This window comes from Symphalangus syndactylus, chromosome 20, assembly GCF_028878055.3.
Source record: "Symphalangus syndactylus isolate Jambi chromosome 20, NHGRI_mSymSyn1-v2.1_pri, whole genome shotgun sequence".
Taxonomy (NCBI): Eukaryota; Metazoa; Chordata; class Mammalia; order Primates; family Hylobatidae; genus Symphalangus; species Symphalangus syndactylus.
The window spans coordinates 27,268,438-27,295,647 of NC_072442.2; the positions used below are offsets into that span (position 1 = coordinate 27,268,438).

The 27,210-nt window shown below is 42.9% G+C and overlaps 1 protein-coding gene across 1 annotated transcript; it reads left to right on the top strand.

Moving 5' to 3' along the window:
- The first annotated feature begins 7,207 nt into the window (after positions 1 to 7,207).
- On the top strand, positions 7,208 to 25,616 carry TMIGD1 (transmembrane and immunoglobulin domain containing 1). The gene is made up of 7 exons (XM_055258281.2): positions 7,208 to 7,265; positions 9,113 to 9,219; positions 11,767 to 12,045; positions 16,854 to 17,132; positions 23,060 to 23,163; positions 24,731 to 24,771; positions 25,274 to 25,616. The coding sequence occupies exons 2-7, from the start codon at positions 9,138 to 9,140 to the stop codon at positions 25,275 to 25,277; spliced, it is 789 nt and encodes a 262-aa protein (XP_055114256.2). The 5' UTR covers positions 7,208 to 7,265; positions 9,113 to 9,137; the 3' UTR covers positions 25,278 to 25,616.
- Positions 25,617 to 27,210: the final 1,594 nt, after the last annotated feature.

Sequence of the window (27,210 nt, forward strand, 5' to 3'; positions counted from 1 at the left end):
TTTCCCCCCTCAAAATCTACACAATTGTTGGCAAGACCATTTGTTTATTCAGAAAGCAGTGAACAGGATGCTACAGAGCTGTCAGTGAACCACCCTGTTTCTAAAGATTTGGCAAACTCCTGCTGGCTCAGGAAAGCTCCCAGCAGGCGAGAAGAGGGGGCTCCTTCAGGTCTGGTGCCCCCACAATTCCAGCTCTTTGGAGATCAAGTGACTACCTTGTTCTTTGGCCCATGTTGGAGCTTTTTCTCATACCACAGGAAATTCTCTTACTAGTTTCGAGGGGGGCTTCCCTTTGAAACTCTCCCCATTCTCTTTTCTCTTCTCTGAAATCCTGTAACCTAGAGCTAGAGAGGACTAGACCCAAGCCCTATGCGGCCTGATGTTTTTACAGTTGATGGTGGTAGTGGTGGGGAATTCCTTTAAGGAAAAAAAAATACAAAACTACAAATATAAAGTGACTAAGGTCAGGGCCTTTAGAATAGGCCTATGCAAATGAGGGTCCCTGAAGCCGAAGCTTCATTAGCTTCCAGTAAATATGGCCCTGGAGCCAGACTACACTCCAAAGGAAATTGGATGTTTGCCTGATGACGGTGGGTGGTGGAATGTCCTGTGTGTTTTTCCTTTCGGATGAGGAGGAAGCTTTAGAACCCTGCTGTGTTCCCACTTGAAAACCCTGTCTTCAAGACTGATCCTGGAGGACATCACCCACCTTCTTCTGAGGGAGCCATTTTATTCTGTATTGCTCCTGCTGTGTCACACAGCCACTCCCGGACTGCCTGGTATGAAATAGACCAGTTAAGTCTGTAACAGGGAAATATCTTCTCTAAACCCTAGCAGTCTAACTTCAAAATCACTGTGTATGAAAAGGGACCTCTAGTGGTCAATTGCAAAGGTCACATCTCTGCTACCTTCTGCCTATTATCGTACAGGTGTTTCCGCTGTCAACTCTGGGTCAGTCCCAATAGGCGGAGGAAGCGGAGGAATTAAACACTGACAGATAGTTTCCTGCTTGCTGTCAGTCTGGAGGCAGGAAGCTTTGGGGGAAAGGGCATTGGTTTTGGGAGCATTCTCACTTGGGTTACTCTTTTATTAGTTTTATCATCTTAACCCTGAGAGCTGGCTACACCTTAATTTCCTCACATGTAAAATGGGGATCATCATAGGCACTTTCTAGGTGGATGTGAGGGTTGAATGGTAGAACATGTGTAAAGGGCTAAGCGTATAATAGGTATCTGTTTAAAGTTGGTTCTCCTGGCTGGGCGTGGTGACTCACACCTGTAATCCCAGCACTTTGGGAGGCCGAGGTGGGCAGATCACCTGAAGTCAGGAGTTCGAGACCAGTCTGGCCAACATGGTGAAACCCTGTCTCTACTAAAAATACGAAAATCAGCCAGGCGTGGTGGCGTGCACCTGTAATCCCAGCTACTCGGGAGGCTGAGGCAGGAGAATCACTTGAACCTGGGAGGCAGAGGTTGCAGTGAGTCGAGATTGCACCACTGCACTCCAGCCTGTGTGACAGAGCAAGACTCCATCTCAAAAATAAATAAATAAAGTTAGTTCTCCTACTCCTCCCTTCAAATGAAAAATTCATGGAGGGCAAAGAAGGAAGGAGGATATAGGGTAGCTCAGGGGAGTTTTTGTTTTTGATATAGATAGGTTGTAGAGCATAGAATGATGCCTGAGTCCATTCAGGCTAAGATGGGAGACCATCTCCCCAGAAAAATACACATATGCACACACACACACACACACACACAGTTTTGCCTACAATTTCAGCGGTTTCATTGACACTCTAAAGCTCATCCATAATAGTTCAAGAAGCCAAATTTTAAAACTCTGAAGTTAGACACTTGGAAAAAGATGCCACGTGGCAGCCAAGCATCTTGAAAGAATTCCAATCCATGCTCTGGCCCTAAATAGCTGTGTTACTTTGGACAAGTCCCTTTACTTCCCTGAACCTCATTTCTTCATGTACTAAAAAAGGGAGAAGACAGTTGGAGAACTGCCAGATAAAAGACAGGATGTCTTGTTAAATTTGAATTCCAGAGAAACAATGATGTTTTAACATATAAGTCTTAAAATATTTGCTTGTGATGAATTAGCACATAGTAGTTACCTAGGACATACTTACACTAAAAAGATATTTGTTAGTTATTTACTTGAAATTCAAATTCACCGGAGTGCCCTGTATTTTTCTTTGCTAAATCTGGCAACCCTATTCAGATAGCCCTTCAGGTATTGCTTTAAGGTTTAAGATTTCTGGTGATGGAGGAATCCTAATAATGGGGAATGAGAGGTTGGAGAATCACTGATTGTCATTTAAGCTATGACCAGGCCAGGTGCAGTGGCTCACGCTTGTGATCCTAGTAATTTGGGAGGCTGAGGAGGGAGGATCACTTGAGATCAGGAGTTCAAGACTAGCCTGGGCTGGAGAAACCCTGTCTCTACCAAAAATACAAAAATTAGCTGGGCATGGTGGTGCACACCTGTAATCCCAGTTACTCAGGAGACTGAGGAAGGAGAATCACTTGAACCCGGGAGGCAGAGGTTGCAGTGGGCTGAGATTGCACCATTGCACTCCAGCCTGGGTGATGGAGTAAGACTCTGTCTCAAAAAAAAAAAGAAGAAGAAGAAAGAAGAAGAAGAAGAAGAAGAAGGAGAAGGAGAAGAAGAAGAAGAAGAAACACACTGGGTCCCTGTGTTGCTAAAGAACCACTCTATTGGCCGGGCACAGTGGCTCATGCCTGTAATCCCAGCACTTTGGGAGGCAGGTGGATCACAAGGTCAGGAGTTCAAGACCAGCCTGGCCAAGATGGTGAAACCCCATTTCTACTAAAAATACAAAAATTAGCCAGGCGTGGTGGCGGGCATCTGTAATCCCAGCTACTTGGGAGGCTGAGACAGAGAATGGTTTGAACTCAGGAGGCAGAGGTTGCAGTGAGCCCAGATCACGCCACTGCACTTCAGCCTGGGCAACAGAGCGAAACTCCGTCTCAAAAAAAAAGAGAAAAAGAACCACTCTATCATTGCTAGGCTATGCCTGCCAAATTTCTAGTTTTTCTGTCACTTTAAAACTATCAGTGGCATTCCCAGTGACCTGGCCAGATGGCCCTGGGGCCCTCTAGCCATTTCCTGAGTTGCTATCTCTGTCATACCAAGTTTGGTCACAGCTCAAAGGCTGTGGGATGGCAGTGCTCAGTGATCACTGCCCTGCCCTGCAGGCCTTTCCCACATTCTGGTTGGTTGTCTCTCTCCTGTTCTTCATTCCCATACCAGAGAAAGTACTGTGAGGCCTGTGTACCCACCAAGCCAGCCTCCCATAAGGCAGCCCTGTGCACGCATCCCCTTCCAGGGCAGAGCACCCAATTTGCACCTTGAATTTGACTCCATGGTTCTCAAAAGGAGATTCACGAACCACTGTGTAGAGTCCCTTGGAAGGCTTGTTAAAGATGAAATTTCTAAGTCTTATCAGGACTGAGGAAGGAAAGGTACTGGAGCCTCCCCCAGGTGATTCTAATACTTGCCTTAATCAGAAAGTCACGGACTCCTGGCCAGGCGCGGTGGCTCACGCCTGTAATCCCAGCACTTTGGGAGGCCGAGGCGGGCGGATCACGAGGTCAGGAGATCGAGACCGTCCTGGCTAACATGGTGAAACCCCGTCTCCACTAAAAATACAAAAAGTTCTCCAGGCGTGGTGGCGGGCGCCTGTAGTCCCAGCTACTCCGGAGCCTGAAGCAGGAGAATGGCGTGATCCCAGGAGGCGGAGCTTGCAGTGAGCGGAGATTGCGCCACTGCACTCCAGCCTGGGCGACAGAGCGAGACTTCGTCTCAAAAAAAAAAAAAAAAAAGAAAGTCATGGACTCCCTTTCTGTTACCCTTCTAGAAGTACCTGGGCCTTAGGAATGGGAAGCAGATTTTCTTTTTTTTATTTTGTATGTTTTATTTTTTTGAGACAGGGTCTTGCTCTTTCACCCAGGCTGGAGTGCGGTGGTGCGATCACGCTCACTGCAGCCTTAACCTCCTGGGCTCAATTCATCTTCCCACTTCAGCCTCCCAAGTAGCTGGGACTACATGCCACTATGCCTGGCTAATTTTTGTAAATTTTTTTTTGCATTTTTTGTAGAGATGAAGTTTCGTCATGTTGCCCAGGCTGATCTCGAACTCCTGGGCTCAAGCAATCCACCCGCCTCAGCTTTCAAAGTGTTGAGATTAGAGGCGTGAGCCACCGCACCCTGCCAGATTGGTCTTTATTCCCAGGAATGTTCAGACTTGAGGCTGCTTTTCCTCTCTCCCTCTTGGTCTAAGCCACTGGGGAAGCTGTGAAGTATTGGACTCTGTAAATACTCCAAACAGCCAAACTACTCAGGCTTAATGGTTAACTACTTACAGAAAAATGATTTCTCCCCTCTGTCAGTTCTAGGAAAGAGGACGGTTCCAGGGATTTACATGACCTTGCACAAGTCATATGACTTCTTTGACTCTCCAGCAGGGGGGCCATTATACCATTTTTCTTATCTGAAATCCCTGCTCAGCACCTGAGGCCACTCTGCCTGGCTCCTGATCATCATTAACGTTCTACTCTACAATGTAAGACCTTCAAAAGCCCAGAGCTTGTTTGATTCATCTATGTATCACCATAATGTTATGGAGAGCTGGAAGCACCATTCGTCTTATAGACATCATAGCTTTGTAGAGTTATTATAACAATTTTCCACAGATGGCAGTAGAGTGACTAGAGAAGCCATCTTTTCCCTAATTCATGACAAAGCCACCATATTGGCTTGGCTGCAACTGGCATCCTCAATACTTAGAATACTTAGCACATTGTAGATACTCAATAAATATCTGCTGAATACATTTCCCCAACATTCTGGTGACAAAAATGTCATACAGAAGAGTTGAAACAATAGTACAATGAAGATCTATAGACCCCTATTTAGATTGAATAAATGTTAACATTTGCTATATTTGCTTTGTGTTTATGTGTTTACTTTTCTTGCTGAATCATTTGAAAGGTGGTTGCAATTATCATGACACTTGACCCACAAATATTTCAGCAGGCATCCCTTGAGAATTAGAACATTCTCTACATAACTGCAATACCATTATCACAAATAATAATAATTAATAATTATTTCCTAATTATCACCCAATATCCAGTTGTAGAAGTTGCTGGTGGTGCTCTGCTCACATCCCCTTGGCCTACCTAGAAGTTACCTGTAAAGAGTTCCCGTATAGCCAGTGACTTCCTGAGCAGCTTTTCCTGGACATCTTGGCCAGCTTGAGAGAGTACACTTTGCCCTCACAGGGCAGGCTGACAGTGCCGGAGAGTCAACACCCTGAGAGTGCCCCTCAGCCAGAGATGGAGAGAAGTTGCTTCCTTCCCTATCAGTAGTTGATTCTGAGGTGTGCTGCACAGAATACAACCTTGTCCAAGGCTCCAGGGGTACAGTTGTTCACGGTAGTAACCTTTAACACATTCTTTACTAGTTTCCTCCCTTCCCTATCTTACTTCCTTACTATGCTTCCTGAGATCACTTTTTTTTTTTTTTTGAGAAAGGGTCTCACTCTCTCGCCCAGATTGGAGTGCAGTGGTCCGATCTCGGCTCAACACAATCTCCACCTCCCAGCCTCAAGGGATTCTTCCACCCCAGCCTCCCGAGTAGCTGGGATTACAGGCACCCGCCACCATGCCTGGCTAATTTTTCTATTTTTAGTAGAGACGGGGGTTTCATCACGTTGGCCAGGCTGGTCTCGAACTCCTGACCTCAAATGATCCACCCACCTCGGCCTCCCAAAGTGCTGGGATTAAGGGAGCGAGCCACTCACTGTGCCCGGCCAAGATCACCTTTAAATAAACTATTTGCACTCAAAGCTCTGTCTCAGGGTCTGCTTTGGAGGCACCAAGAACCAAGACATCACTCCATTGCTAAATTCGTTTAAAAATGACAATCTTGGATCCCTGGAGATGCAAACTCAAAACCTGCTTAGGTGGTGCTTGCAACGCAGCCAACAGGAGCTGCTCTTAGCTCTGATTTTTGCTTGAACAATGCTATAGTGAGGTTGTGTTGATTTAGGATGCCCTGCTCAGCCTATATTAATAATAATAGTAATAAGAGCTACTGTTTACCAAGAGCTTACTGTGCGGCAGCTTCACATGCTTCATTTCATTTAATCCCCACAGTGACTCCGTAGGGAGGGTGCTATTACTATTTCCATTGTATTGATGAAGACCCTGAGGCTCATGGAGGCTAAATAACTTTTCAAAGTTACATAGCTAGTAAGAGGCAGATTGCTGGTGTGCTTCAGCAGTGTGTTCAAATGTGTGGATAACTATAAATATTCTTCTGTTATATTTTTGTGTAAATGGGAACAATAGTACTTGGCAGATAAAATTTGCATTGTTAACAATACCATAAAGGTAGTGTAATGCAAGGATCCCCCAATCAGGTGAGAGCCTCAAGAGGATAAAACTGTTCCCTAGGCCAAGGTGGGCAGATTGCTTAAGGCCAGGAGTTTGAGACCAGCCTAGGAAACATGGCAAAATTTCGTCTCTACCAAAAATATATATATTAACAAAGTTTAGCTGGGCATGGTGACTCACGCCGGTAGTCCTAGCTCCTTGGGAGGCTGGGAGGCAGAGATTCAGTCAGCCACAATCGTGCCATTACATTCCAGCCTGGGTGACAGAGTGAAACCCTGCCTCAAAAAACAAAACAAACAACAAAAAAACGGCTCCCTGCCATGCCTGGCTTGGTACAGCTTATGCACCGGCCTTGGGTTACTAGCGGGAACTAAGACTTTTCCAGCATTATTTAAGTTGTGTAGAATCTTCCAATGTTTTGACCTCTGTGAAACTCAAACTCCTCCTTGGACTTGTCCCTTCACAATCCCCAGGCTAGATGATCAAAACGCAGCCATCTTACTTAAATATGACAATATTCAGTGAGATGCGCTGTAGATTTTTGCACAAGTTCAAGCTTTCTTGGAACAAATCATCCCTGTTAGTAATATCCGGCCCCACCTAGTAACCTAGGTACACATAGAAACTTAGATCTTAAGAAGATGTCTTTCCCAATTACTACCTTCTCTAAGACTCCATAAAGAGAAACAGACTTTGAACCCAAGTTATCTTATTTATTTGACCCTGCTGTCATAAAGTGTTCAAATTCAAGTATTATAAAGGATTGTAACAGGGAAAGCATTTAGGGTTTTCAGGCAGAGGAAGAGTTGGCCAAGGAAGTCAGCTTCTCAGAGCTCAAGAGGTAAGTGGTAAGACTGTCTTATATAGAAAGTAGAGAGTCATACAGATTAAAAACAAGCCAAGTGAGGGAAATACATTTTGAAAAGTTGCTTTCTCAGTGGAGTGGAGGGAAAAAGAAGACATAGATTCGCCCCCTTAATAGGGTGGGGTGAGGTCTGGCGAGAAGCCTGCACTCTCAGTTTTTATTGAGTACTTGTAGTGGAGAGTGCTTGAGAAAACTCTACTATTGACCACATGCTGCAGTCATCACTATGACAACACTGTGATAGAAATCTTCTTGGCAAATATTTAAAATTACAAAAGAATCAATATTAGTAGTAATTGCATCTTACGAAAAGATTGATGCAGGCTTGTCTGCCAGAAAGGGTGAGCCTGGCATGAATGAAACTTACTCCTGTCGGGACACGCCTGGGACAGGGGAGGAGTGGAGTAGGTATAGGTATATTTCAGCTCTTGTAAGTTAATACTGGTGTTAAGGGGAGAGAACTCCCAGTGGCCAGGGACTGGAAAAGATTAACAGCAGCTTCTTTTTATTTTTTTATTTTTTATTTTTATTTTTTGAGACCGAGTCTCACTCTGTCGCCCAGGCTGGAGTGCAGTGGCGTAATCTTGGCTCACTGCAAACTCCACCTCCCAGGTTCAAGCAATTCTCCTGCCTCAGCCTCCCAAGTAGCTGGGATTACAGGTGCCCGCCACCATGCCTGGCTAGTTTTTTTTTTTTTTTGTATTTTTAGTAGAAATGGGGTTTCACTATGTTGGTCAGGCTAGTCTCAAACTCCTGACCTCAGGTAATCCACCTGCCTCAGCTCCTAAAGTGCTGGGATTACAGGCATGAGCCACTGCACCCAGCCTAACAGCAGCTTCTTAAAGGAAAAGAATATTAATCTAGGCAGTAGATTGGGTAGTAGGGTGGTTAAGAGTAGGGTGGTGGTAGGATGGTTAAGAGCATGGTCCTGGGTTCAAATCCCGACCTTGACATTTACTGTCTGTGGGATCTCGGGCAAATTACATAATCTCTTTAAATCTACAGAAACGACCTCAAGAGCTTTGTTAGGAGGCTTAATTGTGACTGAAATGATGTATGTAAATTGTTTAGCACAGTCCCTATTGCACAGAAAGTTTTCCGTATGTGGTTCACTATATTTATAGTAGTACTCTTGAAAGGAAGTAATGAATATATGTTTTTTTCCCAGATGGAAGTGGAGAATATCTTAGGGAGAGGGAGAGTTGAAGCAAAAGCAAGAAGGGAGAAGGGACACCTTTATTATTTATTATTTTTAGTCTATACGGGTCAAGGGGAAGCGAGAAAGAGAATAGTGGGAGAAAGCCAGGATTAACATGGTGTAAACTAGAGGCCGTGTTTCAATCGAGTCTTTTCTAAGTACACACCATTTGAATCTATGGGATTTGGAGTAGTCTCAAAAATTCTCTATTATCAGAGAACATCTTTACAAAAACGACCCAAGAAAAACTTTCAGAACAAGAATTACTTTGTTCAGTAGGGACTGTCTGAGAATGACACAAGTTTCATTCTGTTAAAATGAAATTCTATCAGTTTCTCTGGGGAAGACTGGTTTTATCTTAACCAGGGCACCCTAACGCTGCTCTATCTGAAATAGCGAATTTCCTTGTGGTTTTCTTTATGTTGCTTTAAAAAAAAATTCCTTACTACTAAATGTACTTTGAACTTAGTCAGACAGCGTTGTTTAATTAAAAGCTAGAAGTAGTACCATTATAGCTGGGATGATTCATCTGGGACTTCATTTTAAATGCATAATAGACAGAAGGAACGTTCACAAACTCATTGTAGACCAAAGTACGAAACCAACTGCACTATTTTTCCCTTAGTAGATCTGACTTTAACTCATTAAAGATGGCATGGAAGAGCAGTGTCATAATACAAATGGGAAGATTTATTCTCTTAGTAATTTTATTTCTGCCACGTGAGATGACAAGTAAGTTAATGTTCTTTTTGGCCTATTTTTAGATAAAGAAAAATTTCCGATTAAGAGAAATGATCAATGGGCATTGGATATATCCTTAAATTCCAAATTGGAATGACTACACAGTTAGCATGGCTCACAGTACAGAGGTCAGCTAACAATAAAAAATCAAATGGAGGCCGGGCAGGTGGCTCGCGCCTGTAATCCCAGCACTTTGGGAGGCCGAGGCAGGCGGATCACCAGGTTAGGAGATCGAGACCATCCTGGCTAACATGGTGAAACCCCATCTCTACTAAAAATACAAAAAATTAGCCTGGTGTGCTGGCGGGCACCTGTAGTCCCAGCTACCAGGGAGGCTGAGGCAGGAGAATGGGGTGAACCCAGGAGGCGGAGCTTGCAGTGAGTGAGCCGAGGTTATGCCACTGTACTCCAGCCTGGGCGACAGGGAGAGACTCCGTCTCAAAAAAAAAAAAAAAATCAAATGGAAAAATATTGTTTTTAGGGTTTTATTATTACAAGACAAGGTGAAGTATTCTATTCTCTCCAGAGCCACCACCAGAATCCTCCTACATTTTAATGCATTTTATTACTAATGTTACCCCAAATAATCTTCTGTTTATCTGAACATACCATTTCACATGAAAATCTTTCCAGCATTTGCTCCCCTACCACTCTTTTCTGATTTTAAAAGTAATGCATAGTCATTGTAAAATAAATTAGGCAATCTATAAAAAAATAAAGAAAAGTACAAATCCCCCCAAATACTTTCATCCAGAGATGACAACCACTCAATATTCCATATTTTTATAAAATACTAGACAACAATACCATTATCTTTACAAGTAGCTTAAGTTTTTTGTTTTTTTTGAGAAGGAGTCTCACTTTGTTGCCCAGGCTGGAGTGCAGTGGCGTGATCTCGGCTCACTGCAACCTTCATCTCCCAGGTTCAAGTGATTCTCCTGCCTCAGCCTCCCGAGTAGCTGGGATTACAGGAGCCTGCCACCATGCCTGGCTAATTTTTTTGTATTTTTAGTAGAGACAGGGTTTCACTATGTTGGCCAGGCTGGTCTCAAACTTTTGACCTCAGGTGATCCGTCTGCCTCAGTCTCCCAAAGTGTGGGATTACAGGCATGAGCCACCGTGCCTGGCCAGCTTAAGTTTTTTAAAAGGAAGATTAATGTGTTTACAGAACATATTAACAAATGTTATCTGGGGTACAGGTTTATGACAGATAAATTTCTTTTTTAGCTTTTGTTACTTGCTTCTGAACCAGAAAAATAAAAACCGAAATTCAAGTGTATTACTATGCAATGAATAAATTTCTAAAAGTCAGAGCTGAAAAAAAAAAAAAACAACCAAAAAAAAACCTGCTATGTATCCTGATCACCCAACCCACGAAGACTGGCCTACCACACAAACCTCAACCACTTAAACATCTGTTTATTTTTCTTCACTGCCAAAACAATATTAAAACATTATAGATGCAAGACCCAGTTTGTCCATAATCCTATCATTTAAGCAGAAAATGTTTTCAAATCAGTTCTTACTCGTCTGCATGTGCAATTTTGATACATTTGTAGTAATTATTAGAGCTTTAACTTATATTCTGCCTTTTTGCCTAAAGTTTATACCTTAAATATATTTCCATTTCGTTCCCTTGTTTTCCCACTTTCAATCCCTTCAAGTAAACAAATTAAATATGGTATGTGTATATGTATATACATATATGCATGCGTGTGTGTGTATTCAATATATATGGGTTTTTTCCTGTCTTTTTTCCACGAAAAAAGACTTCCGTTTATACACACATACACACATATGTATGTGATCATTCTGTATGTATTGGTTTCTAACCTGGTGCTTCTCACACTTCACTGCATATTAGAATCACCCGGGGGTGGGGGATGGGGTGCTTTAAACAACACAATGCCCAGATTGCGCTCATGTCAACTAGTCAGATGTCTCGGGATGAGAACCAGGTATCACTACTTTTTTCTGGAGGCAAAGTCTTGCTCTGTCACCCAGACTGGAGTGCAATGGTGCGATCTTGGCTCACTGCAACCTCCACCTCCTGGCCTCAAGCGATTCTCCCCCCTTATCCTCCCAAGTAGCTAAAAGTATGGGTGCACACCACCATGCCTGGCTAATGTTTGTTTGTTTGTTTGTTTGTTTTTGTAGAGATGGAGTCTCACTATGTTACCCAGGCTGGTCTTGAACTCCTGAGCTCAAGCGATCCTCCCGCCTCTACCTCCCAAAGTGCTGGGATTATAGGCATGAGCCACCGCACCCAGCTACATCAGTACTTTTTAAAAGATCCCGTGGTGATTCCAATGTGCACCAAAATTTGATGACCACATTTTAATCTTTTTCTTTTTCAGTTAACAGTACATTATGAATATTTTTCATTATAAAATCATATAGATCAATATGACTATTTTTAATTGTTGAGAGTTTATTTTGTTCTACTGATGTAACATCACTTATTTAACCAATCCCCTGTTCATGAGCATTTAGGTTGTTTACTCTGTATATCTAAACAGTTTCTCCCTGTACTCCCAGGTTCTGTTTTAACTGTGAACGGTAAAACTGAGAACTATATCCTGGATACTACACCTGGCTCCCAAGCATCTCTGACATGTGCTGTTCAAAATCACACCAGAGAGGAAGAACTGCTGTGGTACCGAGAGGAGGGGAGAGTGGATTTGAAATCTGGAAACAAAATCAATTCCAGCTCTGTCTGTGTCTCTTCCATCAGTGAAAATGACAACGGAATCAGCTTTACCTGCAGGCTGGGGAGGGATCAGTCCGTGTCCATTTCGGTGGTGCTGAATGTTACTTGTGAGTGAGGGGAAAAGAAACAGCTGGTGGGTCTGTAATGTCTGTAACACAGGAAGTGGTAGTTGAAATCTAGGTCTTGGTATTGCCGAATTGCCCAATTTATGCTCCCGCCACAAAGCATGAGAGTACCTATTTCCCCTCACCCTCATGAGCACTGAGTATCGCCAAACTCTTGAGAATTTGCCAGCCTCTTCTGACATTTTCTTTTCCTTTTATTTTCTTTTTTTTCTTTTTTCTTTTCTTTTCTTTTTTTTTTTTTTTTTTGAGACAGAGTCTCACTCTGTTGCCCAGGCTGGAGTGCAGTGCAGTGGTGCAATCTCGGCTCACTGCAACCTCCGCCTCCCGGGTTCAAGCGATTCTCCTGCCTCAGCCTCCTGAGTAGCTGGGACTACAAGCACCCACTACCACGCCGGCTAATTTTTAATTTTTGTATTTTTAGTAGAGACGGGGGGGTTCACCACGTTGGCCAGGCTGGTCTCGAGCTCCTAACCTCGAGTGATCCGCCTACCTCAGCCTCTCAAACTGCTGGGATTACAGGTGTGAGCCACTGCGCCCAGCCTATTTTCATTTTTTAAATTAAGAATGAAGGTGTTCACCTTTGTGTAAACATATTGGTCTTTTTTTTGTTTGTTTCCATGAAATGCCTGCTTGTATCCTCAACTCATTTTTTTCCGTTGGGTTTTATGCCTTTTTCTCATTAATCTGTAAAAGGGCTTTGTAGATTAAGGAAATTAGTCCTTTGTCATTTTGAATTGTAAGTATTTCTCCTATTTGTTTTTGAAAATTTTTATAGTTCTTTTTTGCCATACTGAAATTTTAAATGTTTACATATTTAAAGCTACAAGTCTTTTCCTTTGTGGTGCCTAGCTTTTGTGTTCTGCTTAGACAGATTTTCATGGCCTGGCACAGTGGCTCACGCGTGTAATCCCAACACTTTGGGAGGCAGAGGCAAATAGATCAGTTAAGATCAGGGGTTCGAGACCAGCCTGACCAACATGGCGAAACCTGGCCTCTACTAAAAATACAAAACTTGGCCAGGTGCGGTGGCAGGCACCTGTAATCTCAGCTACTCAGGAGAATTGCTTGAACCCAAGAAGTGGAGGTTGCAATGAGCTGAGATGCCACCACTGCACTCTAGCCTGAGCAACAGTGTGAGACCCCATCTCAAAAAAAAAAAAAAAAAAAGATTTTCATTAGGGAATCTTTAAACATCACCTTAAAATCAAAAAAGGTGAAGCTCTTCAATGACTGGGTTCCAGGTATTGGTAACCCATTGGTGGAAATGTATAGGCTTAGGGGACTGTCAAGTGAAACAATGTAGATGATCACATGGGTCGTTGGGTGAAAAGCTGGTTCTGCATGAGAATGGTGTGGATGGTATGGCAATGGGTGAGGTATAAAGACGCAGTATGATTTGGTAGAAAGACCCTATCTCTACAAACATAACATAGTGAGACCCTATTTCTACCAAAAAAAAAAAAAAAAAGGTGTGTTTTTAATTAGCTGGGCATGGTGGCACACATCTGTGGCCCCAGCTGCTTGGGAGGCTGAGGCCAGAGGATCTCCTGAGCCCAGAAGGTTGAGGCCTCAGCAAGCTGTGATTGCACCACTGCATTTCAACCTGGGCAGCAGAGTGAGACCCCGTCCCAAAAAAAAAAAGATAAAAAGAAAAAAAGAAAAGAAAAAGACAGCTAAGGAAACTAAGGCCGGGACTAGGGGCTCAAATCATAGCTGCAGCTGAGAACAAAACACTAATTCCCAAGCTTCTAACCTAGTGCTTAAGTGCTTATTCCATGAAACTTTTTTTTTTTTTTTGAGACAGGGTCTCACTCTGTCACCTACACCGGAGTGCAGTGGCACAATCTCAGCTCACTGTAACCTCTGCCTCCCAGGCTCAAGTGATCCGCCTGCCTCAGCCTCCCAAGTCGCTGGGACTACAGGCGCACACTACCATGCCGAGCTGATTTTTGTATTTTTTGTAGAGATGGGGTTTTGCTATGTTGTCCAGGCTGATGGAACCCGCTTAAGGGAGACATGGCAGAAATGCCAACAATGTGATTTGATGACTTAAAGAAATTGTTTTCAGTTTTCCAGCCTCAATCCACTTTTTAAATTCTCTTTATAACAATCTCCTAAATATCATTGTTGCTAAGTGTGTGTGTGTGTGTGTGTGTGTGTGTGTGTGTGTATAGTTAATTGCTCAGTAATCCATAATGACATTACTGACACAAAGTCATTATCCAATAAATCAAAATGAGCTCATAAAACGTGACAAGGGGCCGGGCGTGGTGGCTCACGCCTGTAATCCCAGCACTTTGGGAGGCCGAGGCGGGTGGATCACGAGGTCAGGAGATCGAGATCATCCTGGCTAACACGGTGAAACCCCGTCTCTACTAAAAATACAAAGAAATTAGCCGGGCGAGGTGGCAGGCGCCTGTAGTCCCAGCTACTCGGGAGGCTGAGGCAGGAGAATGGCGTGAACCCCAGGGGGCAGAGCCTGCAGTGAGCCGAGATCCTGCCACTGCACTCCAGCCTGGGGGACAGCGAGACTCCGTCTCAAAAAAAAAAAAAGTGACAAGGATATTATGTACCCTTCAAAGGCAGGACCATTATTGTTATAAATAGCAGAATCCAGAACTAAATGGAAGCTTGATAATACACTGTTCGGGGCAGAATGTGGAGAAACAGGTCCTCTCATACATCGTTGCTGAAAGTTTAAATTGAGAACACCTCTTTCAAAATACTTATCAAAATTTAAAGTGTGCATATCCTATGACACAGCATTTCTCCTTCTAGAAGTTAACCTTGGAGAAATACATGCACATGAGCATAAAGAGATATGTACAAGGATGTTTATTGTAACATTGTTTAACATTTTAAAATGAAAACAACCTAAAGCCCATCAAAACTTTACATCAAATGAGTAAAGTCATACATTATAATTACATCAAATGAGTAAAGTCATACATTATAATATTACAGCATTCTAAAAGCAATAAGCTAGATCTCTGTGGTTCAATATGAACATATCTCAAAAACACGCAAGTTATTGAGAGAAAGGAAGTATTTTATGTAAATCCTTCCCATGTCCCTAAAATAATATGATATATTTCCTATGGGTACACTACACGTATAGAAAACTATTTAAGAAAAAAGAAATATAGGGAAGGATTTACACCAAACTCATAGCAGTGGATATCTCTAGGGATCAAGAAGTGACCAGCTTGGATCTTAGCTTTATCTGAAATGTTCTAATTTTTACAGAGGGGATATTCACATATACTGATATGCTTAAATTAATTTCAAATATTTAAATAAAAAGAAATCACTAACAGAATCTGTCCACAAATGGAATTGTTCTATTTGGCAATTATGTTCTCTATTCCAGCAGCTTCCTGTATATCTGAATACCATATAACATCCTTGTTGGATATGATACAGAATTCAAGCTCATTCCAAAGAGCAACAAAATGTCATTCTTCTGAGAGAGTTATTAATAGCACAGCCTACTCAGGGTCTAATTATTCAGTGTGCAGATTATACAAGCTCTCTTTTCCTCCTTCTCCGTCTCTTTTTCCTAGTTCCCACTCTCCAACCATTTCATTACTATTCTGCACTTCTGCCAGAATACGCACAGTGATACACGTGGTTTGACTGTCTATGGGTCTACAACTGCCCTTATTGTAAAGGGAAAAAGGAGTTGCTCACACAGAGGGATGAGAGGGACTCACTTGCCTTTCACAGATGCCAGAGTTCTCATGCTTAGAACACCTTCTGGCCGGGCGCGGTGGCTCACGCTTGTAATCCCAGCACTTTGGGAGGCCGAGGCGGGCGGATCACGAGGTCAGGAGATCGAGACCACGGTGAAACCCCGTCTCTACTAAAAAAAATACAAAAAATTAGCCGGGCGTGGTGGCGGGCCCCTGTAGTCCCAGCTACTCGGAGAGGCTGACGCAGGAGAATGGCGTGAACCCGGGAGGCGGAGCTTGCAGGGAGGCGGAGCTTGCAGTGAGCCGAGATTGCACCACTGCACTCCAGCCTGGGCGACAGAGCGAGACTCCGTCTCAAAAAAAAAAAAAAAAAAAAGAACACCTTCTGGGAGGAGGACATTATTTCTAGAGCACCACTGAGAAAACGCAAAGATGCATTGGTGAATATGTTACCAAGGCAATGGTTTGATAAAATGCAAAAACAGACGGTGCGAGTAACCCTCAAAACCACCACCACCGTAATAATAATAGTGGCTAGCACTGTGGCAAATTCTTTACAGGGATTATTTTGTTTAATCTTTACAGCATCTCAGGAGATGTATGATTATCCCATTTTTTTTTTTTTTTTGCATGAGAAACAGAGGCCTTAGCAGTTAGTTAACTGTCTCAAAGTCACAGTAAATGGTGTAGATGGAATTAGGTCTAATTGCAGTGTATGCCTTCTTAATTTTGTACTGTTTTGTGCAACGCCAGCACAGGTTGGTTTATTAATTCTCAGAGAAGAAAGACTCAAGGCTTACACTCTTGGGTAGTGTTACAAATCATCTGCTTGTCATAGATCATTACTATATATATCATGCTCATAATCATATATTGTTTCATGGTTTGTCTTCTTCATCACATTAAAAGTTCTATGAGATTTGGAACTGGAAGTGTTATTTGCCCTTGTTACCCCAGTGCTTGACACACCATACGTATTTAATAAATTTTTGTCAAATGAATAAATGACCACATGAGATAGACTGAAGGAAGACTTTGAACTCTGACAGTGAACTATTGCTTATCTGCTAATTAAATCTAAATGCTTGAGTCTTGCAGTTCCTCCTCTCCTAAGTGGAAACGACTTCCAAACAGTTGAGGAAGGCAGTAACGTGAAGTTGGTTTGCAATGTGCAAGCCAACCCCCAGGCTCAAATGATGTGGTACAAAAACAGTAGTCTCCTGGATCTAGAGAAAAGCCATCACCAAATCCAACAGACAAGTGAGTCTTTTCAGCTGTCAATCACCAAAGTCGAGAAATCTGACAACGGAACCTACAGTTGTATTGCAAAGTCATCTCTGAAAACGGAGAGCTTGGACTTTCACCTGATTGTTAAAGGTAACACTCTTTTTAAGTAATACCCAGCACAGTGCAAAACTCACACCAGATGCTCAGTGAATATTTTTGGTGACAATAAATGACAATAACAGCTATGATTAGTGGCCAGGATTTTCTCTGGATAATCATCCCCATCTAAGGATTTTTCCACTAAGAATTCTAGTCCATCCTTTTAGGGAAATCATGCCCATTCCATACAGGACACTGTTTTTTGAGCAAGAATCCTTTCTTAGAACCAAATATAGGAAACAATTCTGCTTGGCTTTTAGGGAAGAGTATTTCCATGAATTCTTCTGGGCAACAAGGTGTGTAGCAACTGGACTTTTGAGTTCGCAGCTTCATAACTAACAAAAGAGAAGTAAAAAACACACAGAGAAGAGAAATTAGGACTAGATAAGAAAATGGATCTCTACAATCACTCCTAACTCAAATTCTAACCTGTAGGGTAATCAGCAGAGAGAGTAGGAAAAAATAAGGGGAAAAAAAGCCCTTTCTCTTGGATTCATGCTTCGTCTACCCAGGGTTATCACCTCCACAATGACAGAACAAATGACGCTCTGTGGGGTTTTCCCTCCTCATATTTCTTGCTCATACAAAAAGAGAAAGGCAAAATACCTGGGGTAGCAGATGCCAAAAATGCTCATTCACACATGGTCTGCTCTCATGCTAGCACACCAGGAGAAGCCCAACAAGCTGAGACTCCAATATCTTGTTAGAACATTATTCACTTTGTCATTTGCCTCCCTGTGCTCACTCATTGCCAGTCTTGTCAGTCCCTAGGAAGCCAACGGAATCCCTGCCAGAAGCGCTGTGGTGATGTAACCATAGGACATCTTATTTCCTTCCCCTTGAGGGGAAGGGTTATGGGATATGAAAAGAGTGGCTAGTGGGGAAGAAGAGTTACTGGTGGTTGAATGCCCATCACTGTGATTCCTGGAATGATCAGTAATTCGTCCTGCAGAGCACTAACAATTGCTCAGGGGCTACTTGTTTTAAAAACCAAACCCACAAATATCCTGAGTACCCACGAGATAGAAGCAGTGAAAAAAGCTTTGTGGCTATTTACCTGCCCCAAGACCACAAAAGCTTGGAAGGGTGGGCCTCATGCCCTGCCATCCTGACTATGAATACCACACTTGGAGGCCAGGGAATTATATCCCTCCTGGTTAAGAAGAAATCGTGATTGTTCTGTGTCACATTAAAAAAAAAAATACAGCTTATGTGGCAATCAGGATGCTAGCTTAGCAAATTGGCTTTCAGGTGGGCAGAAACTTGTTTTGGGTGGGGCTCTTCCAAACCAACTTGTTTTTCTGATTTCTTCTTGCTTAGCTACTTCCCACGGCTGGTGGCATAAATGCTCTGCTGCTGGGGCTCGGGCTAAATGCCAAGATTTTCATGAGTCCTCTCCTGGCTTCACGGCTCAGTGAGGAAGTACCTAAATGAGGCCATGCAAAGCTACAAATGACATCACAGATCTTTTCTTGAGCACAAGATTTAGCCCATATGTTGGGATTATTTAACCATGATGAATATGGGAGGGAAATATCAGGTCTGGTTACAAATGAGACCATAAAACAGGATCAGGGGAGAGGCGCAGTTATGTAATTACCCTTGCCAAAGTCTCTTTTTTTCTTTCTTTTTCTTTTATTTTTTTGGAGACAGGGTCTGGCTCTGCCACCCAGGCTGGAGTGCGGTAGCGTAATCATAGTTCACTGCAGCCTTATCCCCCCAGGTTCAAGTCATCTTCTCACCTCAGACTCCTGAATAGCTGGAACAGGTGCGTGCCATCACAACCAGCTAATTAAAGAAATTGTTTTTGTAGAGATGAAGTTTTGCCATGTGGATCAGGCTGGTCTTGAATTCCTGGGCTCAAGCAATCTGCCACCTCAGCTTCCCAAAGTGCTGGGGTTACAGGCATGAGCCACCATGCCCAGACCAAAGTCACTTTCAACAGAAATTTGGAATCCAAAGTAAGCCAATGGGTAAGGTAGTTTACTTCAGTTTGTGTATAGAATAAGAGCTGTCGGCCAGGCTCAGTGGCTCACACCTATAATCCCAGCACTTTGGGAGGCCGAGGCGGGTGGATCACGAGGTCAGTGGTTTGAGACTAGTCTGACCAACACGATGAAACCTGTCTCTACTAAAAATACAAAAAAAATTACCCGGGCGTGACGGTAGGCACCTGTAATCCCAGCTACCTGGGAGGCTGAGGCAGGAGAATTGCTTGAAACCGGAAGGCAGAGGTTGCACTGAGCCGAGATCGCACCACTACACTCTAGCCTGGGCAACAAGAGTGAAACTCTGTCTCAAAATATAAATAAATAAAAATGAAAAATAGAGTAAGAGCTGTCACATGGGGCTTCATTTTACCTAGCTTGGTAAAAATATTCCAACCTGTGACTGAATTCTGATTTCTTTTTCTTATTGTCCCACCTTTACTTCCCCTTTGTTTTGACAACTTGCAAATAGAGGGGCTCCCCGGTAAGGTGAGGGGCCTTTGGTGTGTCCAAGCTGGCTAGCACAGAACCAGGGCTTAAAAGAAAAAGGCTCACTGAGCAAAGTTTCTCCATAGGGGTGATGTAACCCATACCTTCGTGAGAATAATCTTTAGAAACAGCTAAGAGGGGGCAAAAATGTAATCCATGTATTTCCCAAAATCATCCAGAGCAGGAAATGACAAAAAGGTAATTACAGGCTGGGTGGGATGGTTCATGCTTGTAATCCCAGGACTTTGGGAGGCCAAGCGGGAGGGTTGCTTGAGCCCAGGAGTTCCAAAACAGTCTAGGCAATGTATTGGAACCCTGTCTCTGCAACAAATCGAAAAATTAACTGGGTGTGGTGGCACGCACTGGTAGTCTTGACTACTCAGGAGGCTGGAGTAGGAGGATCTCAGCCCTAGAGGTCGAGGCTGCAGTGAGCCATGATCATGCCACTGCACTCCAGTCTGAGTGACAGAGTGAGACCCTGTCTCTAATAATAATAATAATAATAATAATAATAATAATAATAATAATTGGTTAGTGTGTTATACAGTTATGGGGACAGGGGAGATAAACCCTACTTCATAATCTTAAGGTATATAGGGATTGGGCTTTGAAATTAAATTTACCTAAAGTCACTTCTTCCCCTTTTCCCTGGCTTTTGTCCTTCACTTGCTAACTCATGACCCTGTTTCCTTTCTAATACTTAATCTGTAGTATCTGTTTGTTTAATATCTGTCTCCCCGACTAGAAGATGAGCTCCATGAAGGCAGAGGAGCCTTCTACACCTGTCCTATTTTTTACAGAGCTGAACACAGTGCATAACACACATTAGTCACTCAGTAAATATTTGTTGAGTGCACCTCAATTCATAAACTCAATTGTGCGATAAATAGCACATGCTCAATTCCCTTTAAATGCCTAAAATGTTACTTAAGCCATGACTGAAGCTCCTTCCCCTCATTGGGTGGCATCAGAATGGGGCTCAGACAAAGTCACTTTAAAACCTTTGTTGACTTGAAGCACTTTTACTTTATTTTTTTTTTTAAGAAATGGGGTCCTGCCAGGTGCAGTGGCTGACGCCTGTAATTGCAACACTTTGGGAGGCCCAGGTAGGAGAATTGCTTGAGGTCAGGAGTTCAAGACCAGCCTGGGCAACATACCCAGGCTCCATCTCTAAAAAAAAGAAAGTAGGGTTGGCTAGGCATGGTGGCTCACATCTATAATCCCAGCACTTTATGAGGCCAAGGCAGGCAGATCACTTGATGTCAGGAGTTCGAGGCCAGACTGGCCAACATGGCGAAACACTGTCTCTACCTAAAATACAAAAATTATCTGGGCATGGTGGTGTACACCTGTAGTACCAGCTACTTGGGAGGCTGAGGCAGGAGAATCGCTTGAACCCAGGAGACAGAGGTTGCAGTGAGCTGAGATCAAGCCACTGCACTCCAGCCTGGGTGGCAGAGCAAGATTCTGCCAAAAAAAAAAAAAAAGGGGCTTCACTATGTTGCCCAGGGTAGAGAGCAGTGGCTATTCATAGGTGCAATCATAGGGTGCTATAGCCCTGAACTCCTGGGCTTAAGCAATCCTCCTGCCTCAGCCTCCCAAGTGGCCGGGACTACAGGTATACCACCCAGCCTGGCTTTCACGTTTACTTTTGAGAGTTTCATTCCATATCATATCAAAGATATTAAAACAAAGCATATTATATGTGCTTTCTGCTGTAAAATTTTTGAAAGAATTTTTATAACTTGTATAGATTTTGAATTTTGTTATAAATAAGTTACTCATTTGGTTCTTGAGGTTTAAACATTATTATTTAACAGTTGGGTTAGAGTTGATGCCAGGTTGCATTTTACAGATGCTGAAACATTGATTAATTTTGATTAATTTTGCTACTTTCTTTTCATATCTTGGGGCCAATCATTTTTTTCTGGGTCTCAAGTATTTTCATAGGCTGTTAGAAAGCTTGCAAACACAGGCACTATGCCTACGGTGACTGATAAATAAAGTAGCTCTTGGCCAGGTGTGGTGGCTCACACCTGTAATCCCAGCACTTAGGGAGGCCAAGGCAGGCGGATCACAAGGTCAGGAGATTGAGACCATCCTGGCTAACACAGTGAAACCCCGTCTCAACTAAAAATACAAAAATTATCTGGGCATGGTAGCACGCGCCTGTAATTGCAGCTATTCGGGAGGCTGAGGCAGGAGAAATACTTGAACCTGGGAGGCAGAGGTTGCAGTGAGCCGAGATTGCACCACCATACTCCAGCCTGGGCAACAGGAGCAAAACTCCGTCTCAAAAAAAAAAAAAAATACCTCTCAATTGACCTGGTGTTTAGAAAATAAAGGGGTAGGCTTTCACTTCCAAGCTGTCATGGTTGCTGCTGATCTCTTCCTAGTCCAAGTTAGAAGTAGGCTCTCTGTCTTTGCATGGCATTTAGAGAGATGCAGAAACCTTTGCCAAGGTTGGGAAGGCTAATGCTTAGAGTCCTACTTCCCTTGAGACACTATGCAGCCACCTACCTTCTATAATGTCTTGTCACCTGCTTGGGGCACCACTGCAGTACAGGTACAAGGCTCCCCACTGCTTTTGAGGCCCACAGACCTCTCTCTCCTTCTTAGTCCAGAAAGCTCTTTCACCCTTTCTCTTCTTGCTCTCAAAGCCTTCCTCCCTCTCTTCCCTCACCCACCCCTGGATACTTCCCAATATATTTTGGGCTTTTCAAAATCCAGGCAAAACCATTGACTTCAATCTACTTCTGCTCTGTGTGTGGCAAAAACTGTGGGTGAAGGAAGCACAAAATGGTCTACTTGTTTTAGGGGAGTTACTCGTATTACAATAAATTATTATTCCACAAAGGAATTGATTCAAAACCTGCCTCTACCATTTACCAGTTCTGTGACTTTTTTTTTTTTTTTTTTTTTTTTTTTTTTTTTTTTGGAGACAGAGAGAGTCTTGCTCTGCCACCCAGTCTGGAGTGCAGTAGCGTGACCCTGGCTCACTGCAACCTCTGTCTCCCGGGACCAAGCAATTCTCCTGCTTCAGTCTCCCAAGTAGCTGGGACTACAGGCACTCGCCACCATGCCCAGCTATATATATATTTTTTTTTTTTTTTTTGTACAGATGGGGTTTCACCATGTGGGCCAGGCTGGTCTTGAACTCCTGACCTCAAGTGATCTGCCCGCCTCAGCCTTCCAAAGTGCTGGGATTCCAGGCATGAGCCACTGCACCCGGCCTAGTTCTATGACTTTGGACAAGCACTCTAACCCCTCAAACCCCCTGGTTCCTCACCTGTAAAATGAGGACAATCATACCTACCTTTTGAGATTGTTGAGAAGATTTAATTAAGGGGATGATAACATAAAGTTCAAGGCACCATTGCTGGGACTTATTGGAAGTATATAAATGTTCATTCTTATTCCCTGTGTTTGCATTTCCAACAGATAAAACTGTGCGTGTACCAATAGAGCCCATTATTGCTGCATGTGTTGTGATCTTTCTGACATTGTGCTTCGGACTGATTGCTAGAAGAAAGAAAATAATGAAGGTATCTAAGTATTCTGAGCTATTTAAGTAAAAAGCCATCATCTGAATAAAGGCAGAAAGCTAGAAATATAAGTGACTTCAGTTAGGAACCCTTCTTGGCAAAGTCGAATCTGATGTTTCTACCATGAGATCTAAAATACAGTTGCTCAAGGGAATAAAAATTATATGTATATTATGAGTACAGATTTACGAAGAAGAGAAGTACACATGGGCAAAGCCTGAATTGAAAATAGCTGTGTTGCCAGGGGTAGGCAATTGGGGGTTGATTTTCCTTCCTTTTAAATTTCCTTTTATTGTTGCTATGGTACCTGTGGTATACTAAATAAATATAGGGAGGAACATCTGCTCTAGATTCAGAGATCTGCATGAAAAAGATGGCACTGGCTGCTCACCTCTGAACTACAGCCACATGCCCTGGCTGCAGTGGACTGGTGTTTGAATTATAAAGTGGTTATCCTCATTGGTTGGTATGATTCAGAATACGTGCATGCTTAGGTTAATGCCATGCATTTGACTCTGCCAGCTAATTCAGTGCCAAAGGAGAGCAAATATGGCAGAAAGCCCTAGGCTGGGTTCATCATTCAGCAAGGGGCATTCTCCTTGGAACACAGAGTAACAGGGCAGCCATGTCTCTCAAGAAGCAATTCACTCCACCCCCTATTCCAATCCCAAGCATACTTTTGTTGTTGTTGTTTCTTTTCTTTCTTTCTTTCTTTTTTATTTTTTTGAGATAGAGCTTTACTCTCTCTCCCAGGCTGGAGTGCAGTGCCATGATCACAGCTCACTGTAGCCTCAACCTCCTGGGCTCAAGTGATCCTCCCACTTCAGCCCCCCTAATAGCTGGGACCACAGGCATGCACCACCGTGCCTGGCTAATTTTTGTATTTTTTGTAGAGACACGGTTTTGCCGTGTTGCCCAGGCTGGTCTCGAACTCCTGAGCTCAAGTGATCTGCCTGTCTCAGCCTCCCAAAGCACTAGGATTACAGGCATGAGCCACTACGCCCAGCCACAAAGCATTTTTTTTTTTTTTTTTTTTTTTTTGAGATGGAGTCTTGCTCTGTCACCTTGGCTGGCATGCAGTGGCACTATCTCAGCTCACTGCAGGCTCCACCTCCCAGGTTCACGCCATTCTCCTGCCTCAGCCTCCAGAGCAACTGGGACTACAGGCACGCGGCACCATGCCTGGCTATTTTTTTGTATTTTTAGTAGAGACGGGGTTTCACCATGTTGGCCAGGCTGGTCTTGAACTCCTGACCTCAAGTGATCCACCCGCCTTGGCCTCCCAAAGTTCTGGGATTACAGACGTGAGCTACTGCACTCAGCGCATTTTTTTTTCTATAAAAAAGTAAACACTCAAGTATCTAAGACACTGGAAGCATCTTAACTAAGAGTTACATCTTCTCTGCGTTTAATAAAAACTACTAGTGTGGCCCCAAAAACGACACCTGAGCCAGTGCAGAGGTGGCTGTATTTCCACGCACCTGTCCTCCAGCCATCTTAATGCATTCAAAATATTTCTCCATGGGCCTTAAAAAGCAGGCTAATTTACTGCCATGTTTGCTTTTAGCGCTGCATGAAGGATAAAGACCCTCACAGGGAAACAGCTCTGTAAGTACTCTAGGCCGGGACCAGTGCTTTTTAAATAAGCAGATGAATAGCCGTGATATGCATCACTCTAGACAAACTCCAGAGATGGGAGGTGCTGGAAGGGGAAGGGGTTCAAAGGAGAATAGAAGGTGGAGGAAAATTTGCCTCCACTTTAGAGGAAGACAGGTTGAAAAGTTGCCTAGAATAGAGAACACCTTTAGTCCTAAGCCTGCTCCCTCTTTAAGTGAGTTTGTCCAACGTTTGTGCAACTGCATTTTATTGCCACACAACACAAATGCCCTGGAGGAAGTCATTGCTCCATACTGCTTTACAACAAGGCCAGGAACCACATTCATCCCCATACTGCCTTCTCTTTGCAGTTTCGTTTAGCGCTTCTAGCATATGTGAAGTGGGTAGCAGGTAATAAGAACAAAGGCATGTTGTCAGAGAGTATGGGTTTTGTTTTGAATTTTTTTCTTATTGCTATGAGCATCATTATCATTAATTTCTTCATTCATTTCAGATGAGAAAGCTGAGATGCCATCGAATACAGAGAGAGTTTTGCATCAGGACCTCCACAATTTATGTAGTCCCATCTGTATTTATTGCTATTATTAAATTCACTCCAGTCACTTCTGTTTCATTAATCACTTAACAGTAGTTGTTAGGACTAATTTGATACACTTGTGGAACATTTTTATGGAAAGAGCTATTAAGAATGAAAAGTAAGATTTCGTTAAGGCTTCTCCTTGAGGTATATGTTAATTAATTGAGATTTGTTCCAAATAGGTTGGTAATCATTTACTGTTTAGTGTGTTTTTTTCTAGGTAGGAGATACTTGGGTCTCACAAATTGGTGCAGGAAGCATATAAAAAATACCAGTTATGCCAGCTGTGGTGGCTCATACAATCCCAGCACTTTGGGAGGCTGAGGCAGGCAGATCACTTCAGGCCAGGAATTCAAGATCATCCTGGCCAACATAGTGAAAACTATCTCTACTAAAAATACAAAAAGCCGGGCGTAGTGGCATGCACCTGTAATCCCAGCTACTTGGGAGGCTGAGGCAGGAGAATTGCTTTAACCTGGTAGGCAGAGGTTGCGGTGAGCTGAGATGGCACCACAGCCATCTCAGCCCTTGCTCCAGCCTGGGCGCCAGAGCAAGACTCTGTCTCAAAAACAAACAAACAAACAAAAAATCAATTATTGTCTACCTTCACTGTCATTTCATGAAAGAAATGTTTTAGGACTGAAGAAAGAAAGAAGACTATAATCTTGAAATATAAGATGCTCCTTTAAATGGAATAAATTTAGTATTATGAAAAACTCAGCATATGTTCTTATTTTTCTCATTTCATTGTAGTCGACATGGTCACAAAATTTATGAGCTCTGTGTGGCAATGAATGTTCAAAGAGCAATGAAAATGGTCATTTGTGTCGCACTATCTGTACTAATTATGAGTCAGCTTGTACTTTTCTCATACCTCTCCCGTTTAAACCACAGCTCTCTTATAATTTATCATTGACTTTCCCCATCTCCATTCTTTCTTCATTTTTTCCCCATAAGAGTTTATGCTTCTCTTTCCCACACAACTGGGGAGCTTGTGGGGAGGCAGCCTTGGCCAGAATCATCTTTGATGTCTCTTCTGTGCTCCTCCTCTGTCTTAGAAAAACAAAACAAAACTGTTTTCATCTAATTTTGCAGTAGCTAAATGTGCCACGGTGCAAGACAGATCTGCTGTCAGACAGGTGGTAAAAAGCCTTCTTGACATAGAAGCAAAAAGAAGAAATTAGCAGAATGTATGAAATCTCAACAGACTTGTTTCTAAAAAGAACAGACATAATCCTCCTGTTAGTCTCTCTTTGCTTCCTTGGAAATTTCAGTATGGAATGGATGAGAGAGAGACCGCTACAGACTGTGGGTTACAGATTTCTCTGTCTTCTTGGAGGATCCAGCAGGGTTTTGTGGGGAAGCCTCCCGATCATGTTCCTCACTCGAGAGTTCTTAAAGTAGAATCTGGAAACCCTAGGAGAATGCTGTAAGGATAAAATAGGATTATGAAAAAATCTGAACGTTTAGACGATTAAGTAGAAGCCATGAGACGGTAAAGCAAAAAACACATCTCAGGCAATGATGGTTGGGATAGTTTAAAATGGAAAAGGAAACAGAAAACATACATATCAAATTGGACTTGGAATCAGGAGACCAGAGTTCTAGTGTTGGCTTCGTTAACTTGGGCAGGAAAAACTCTCTTGGGCCTTTGGGAAATGAGGAGGTTAGATTAGGAGATCCTTATCCTTAAAGTACACGTTAGCTTCAAAATTCTATAATTCTCAAAAGATCCTACATAATTTAGTTAAATGTTGGAAAGAGTTGGCAAGAAAGACTGAAAATGTAATCCCTTTGCCCCACCTAGTAGAATTATGAATCAGCTTTATTCTAGGACATATAACAATCCTTGA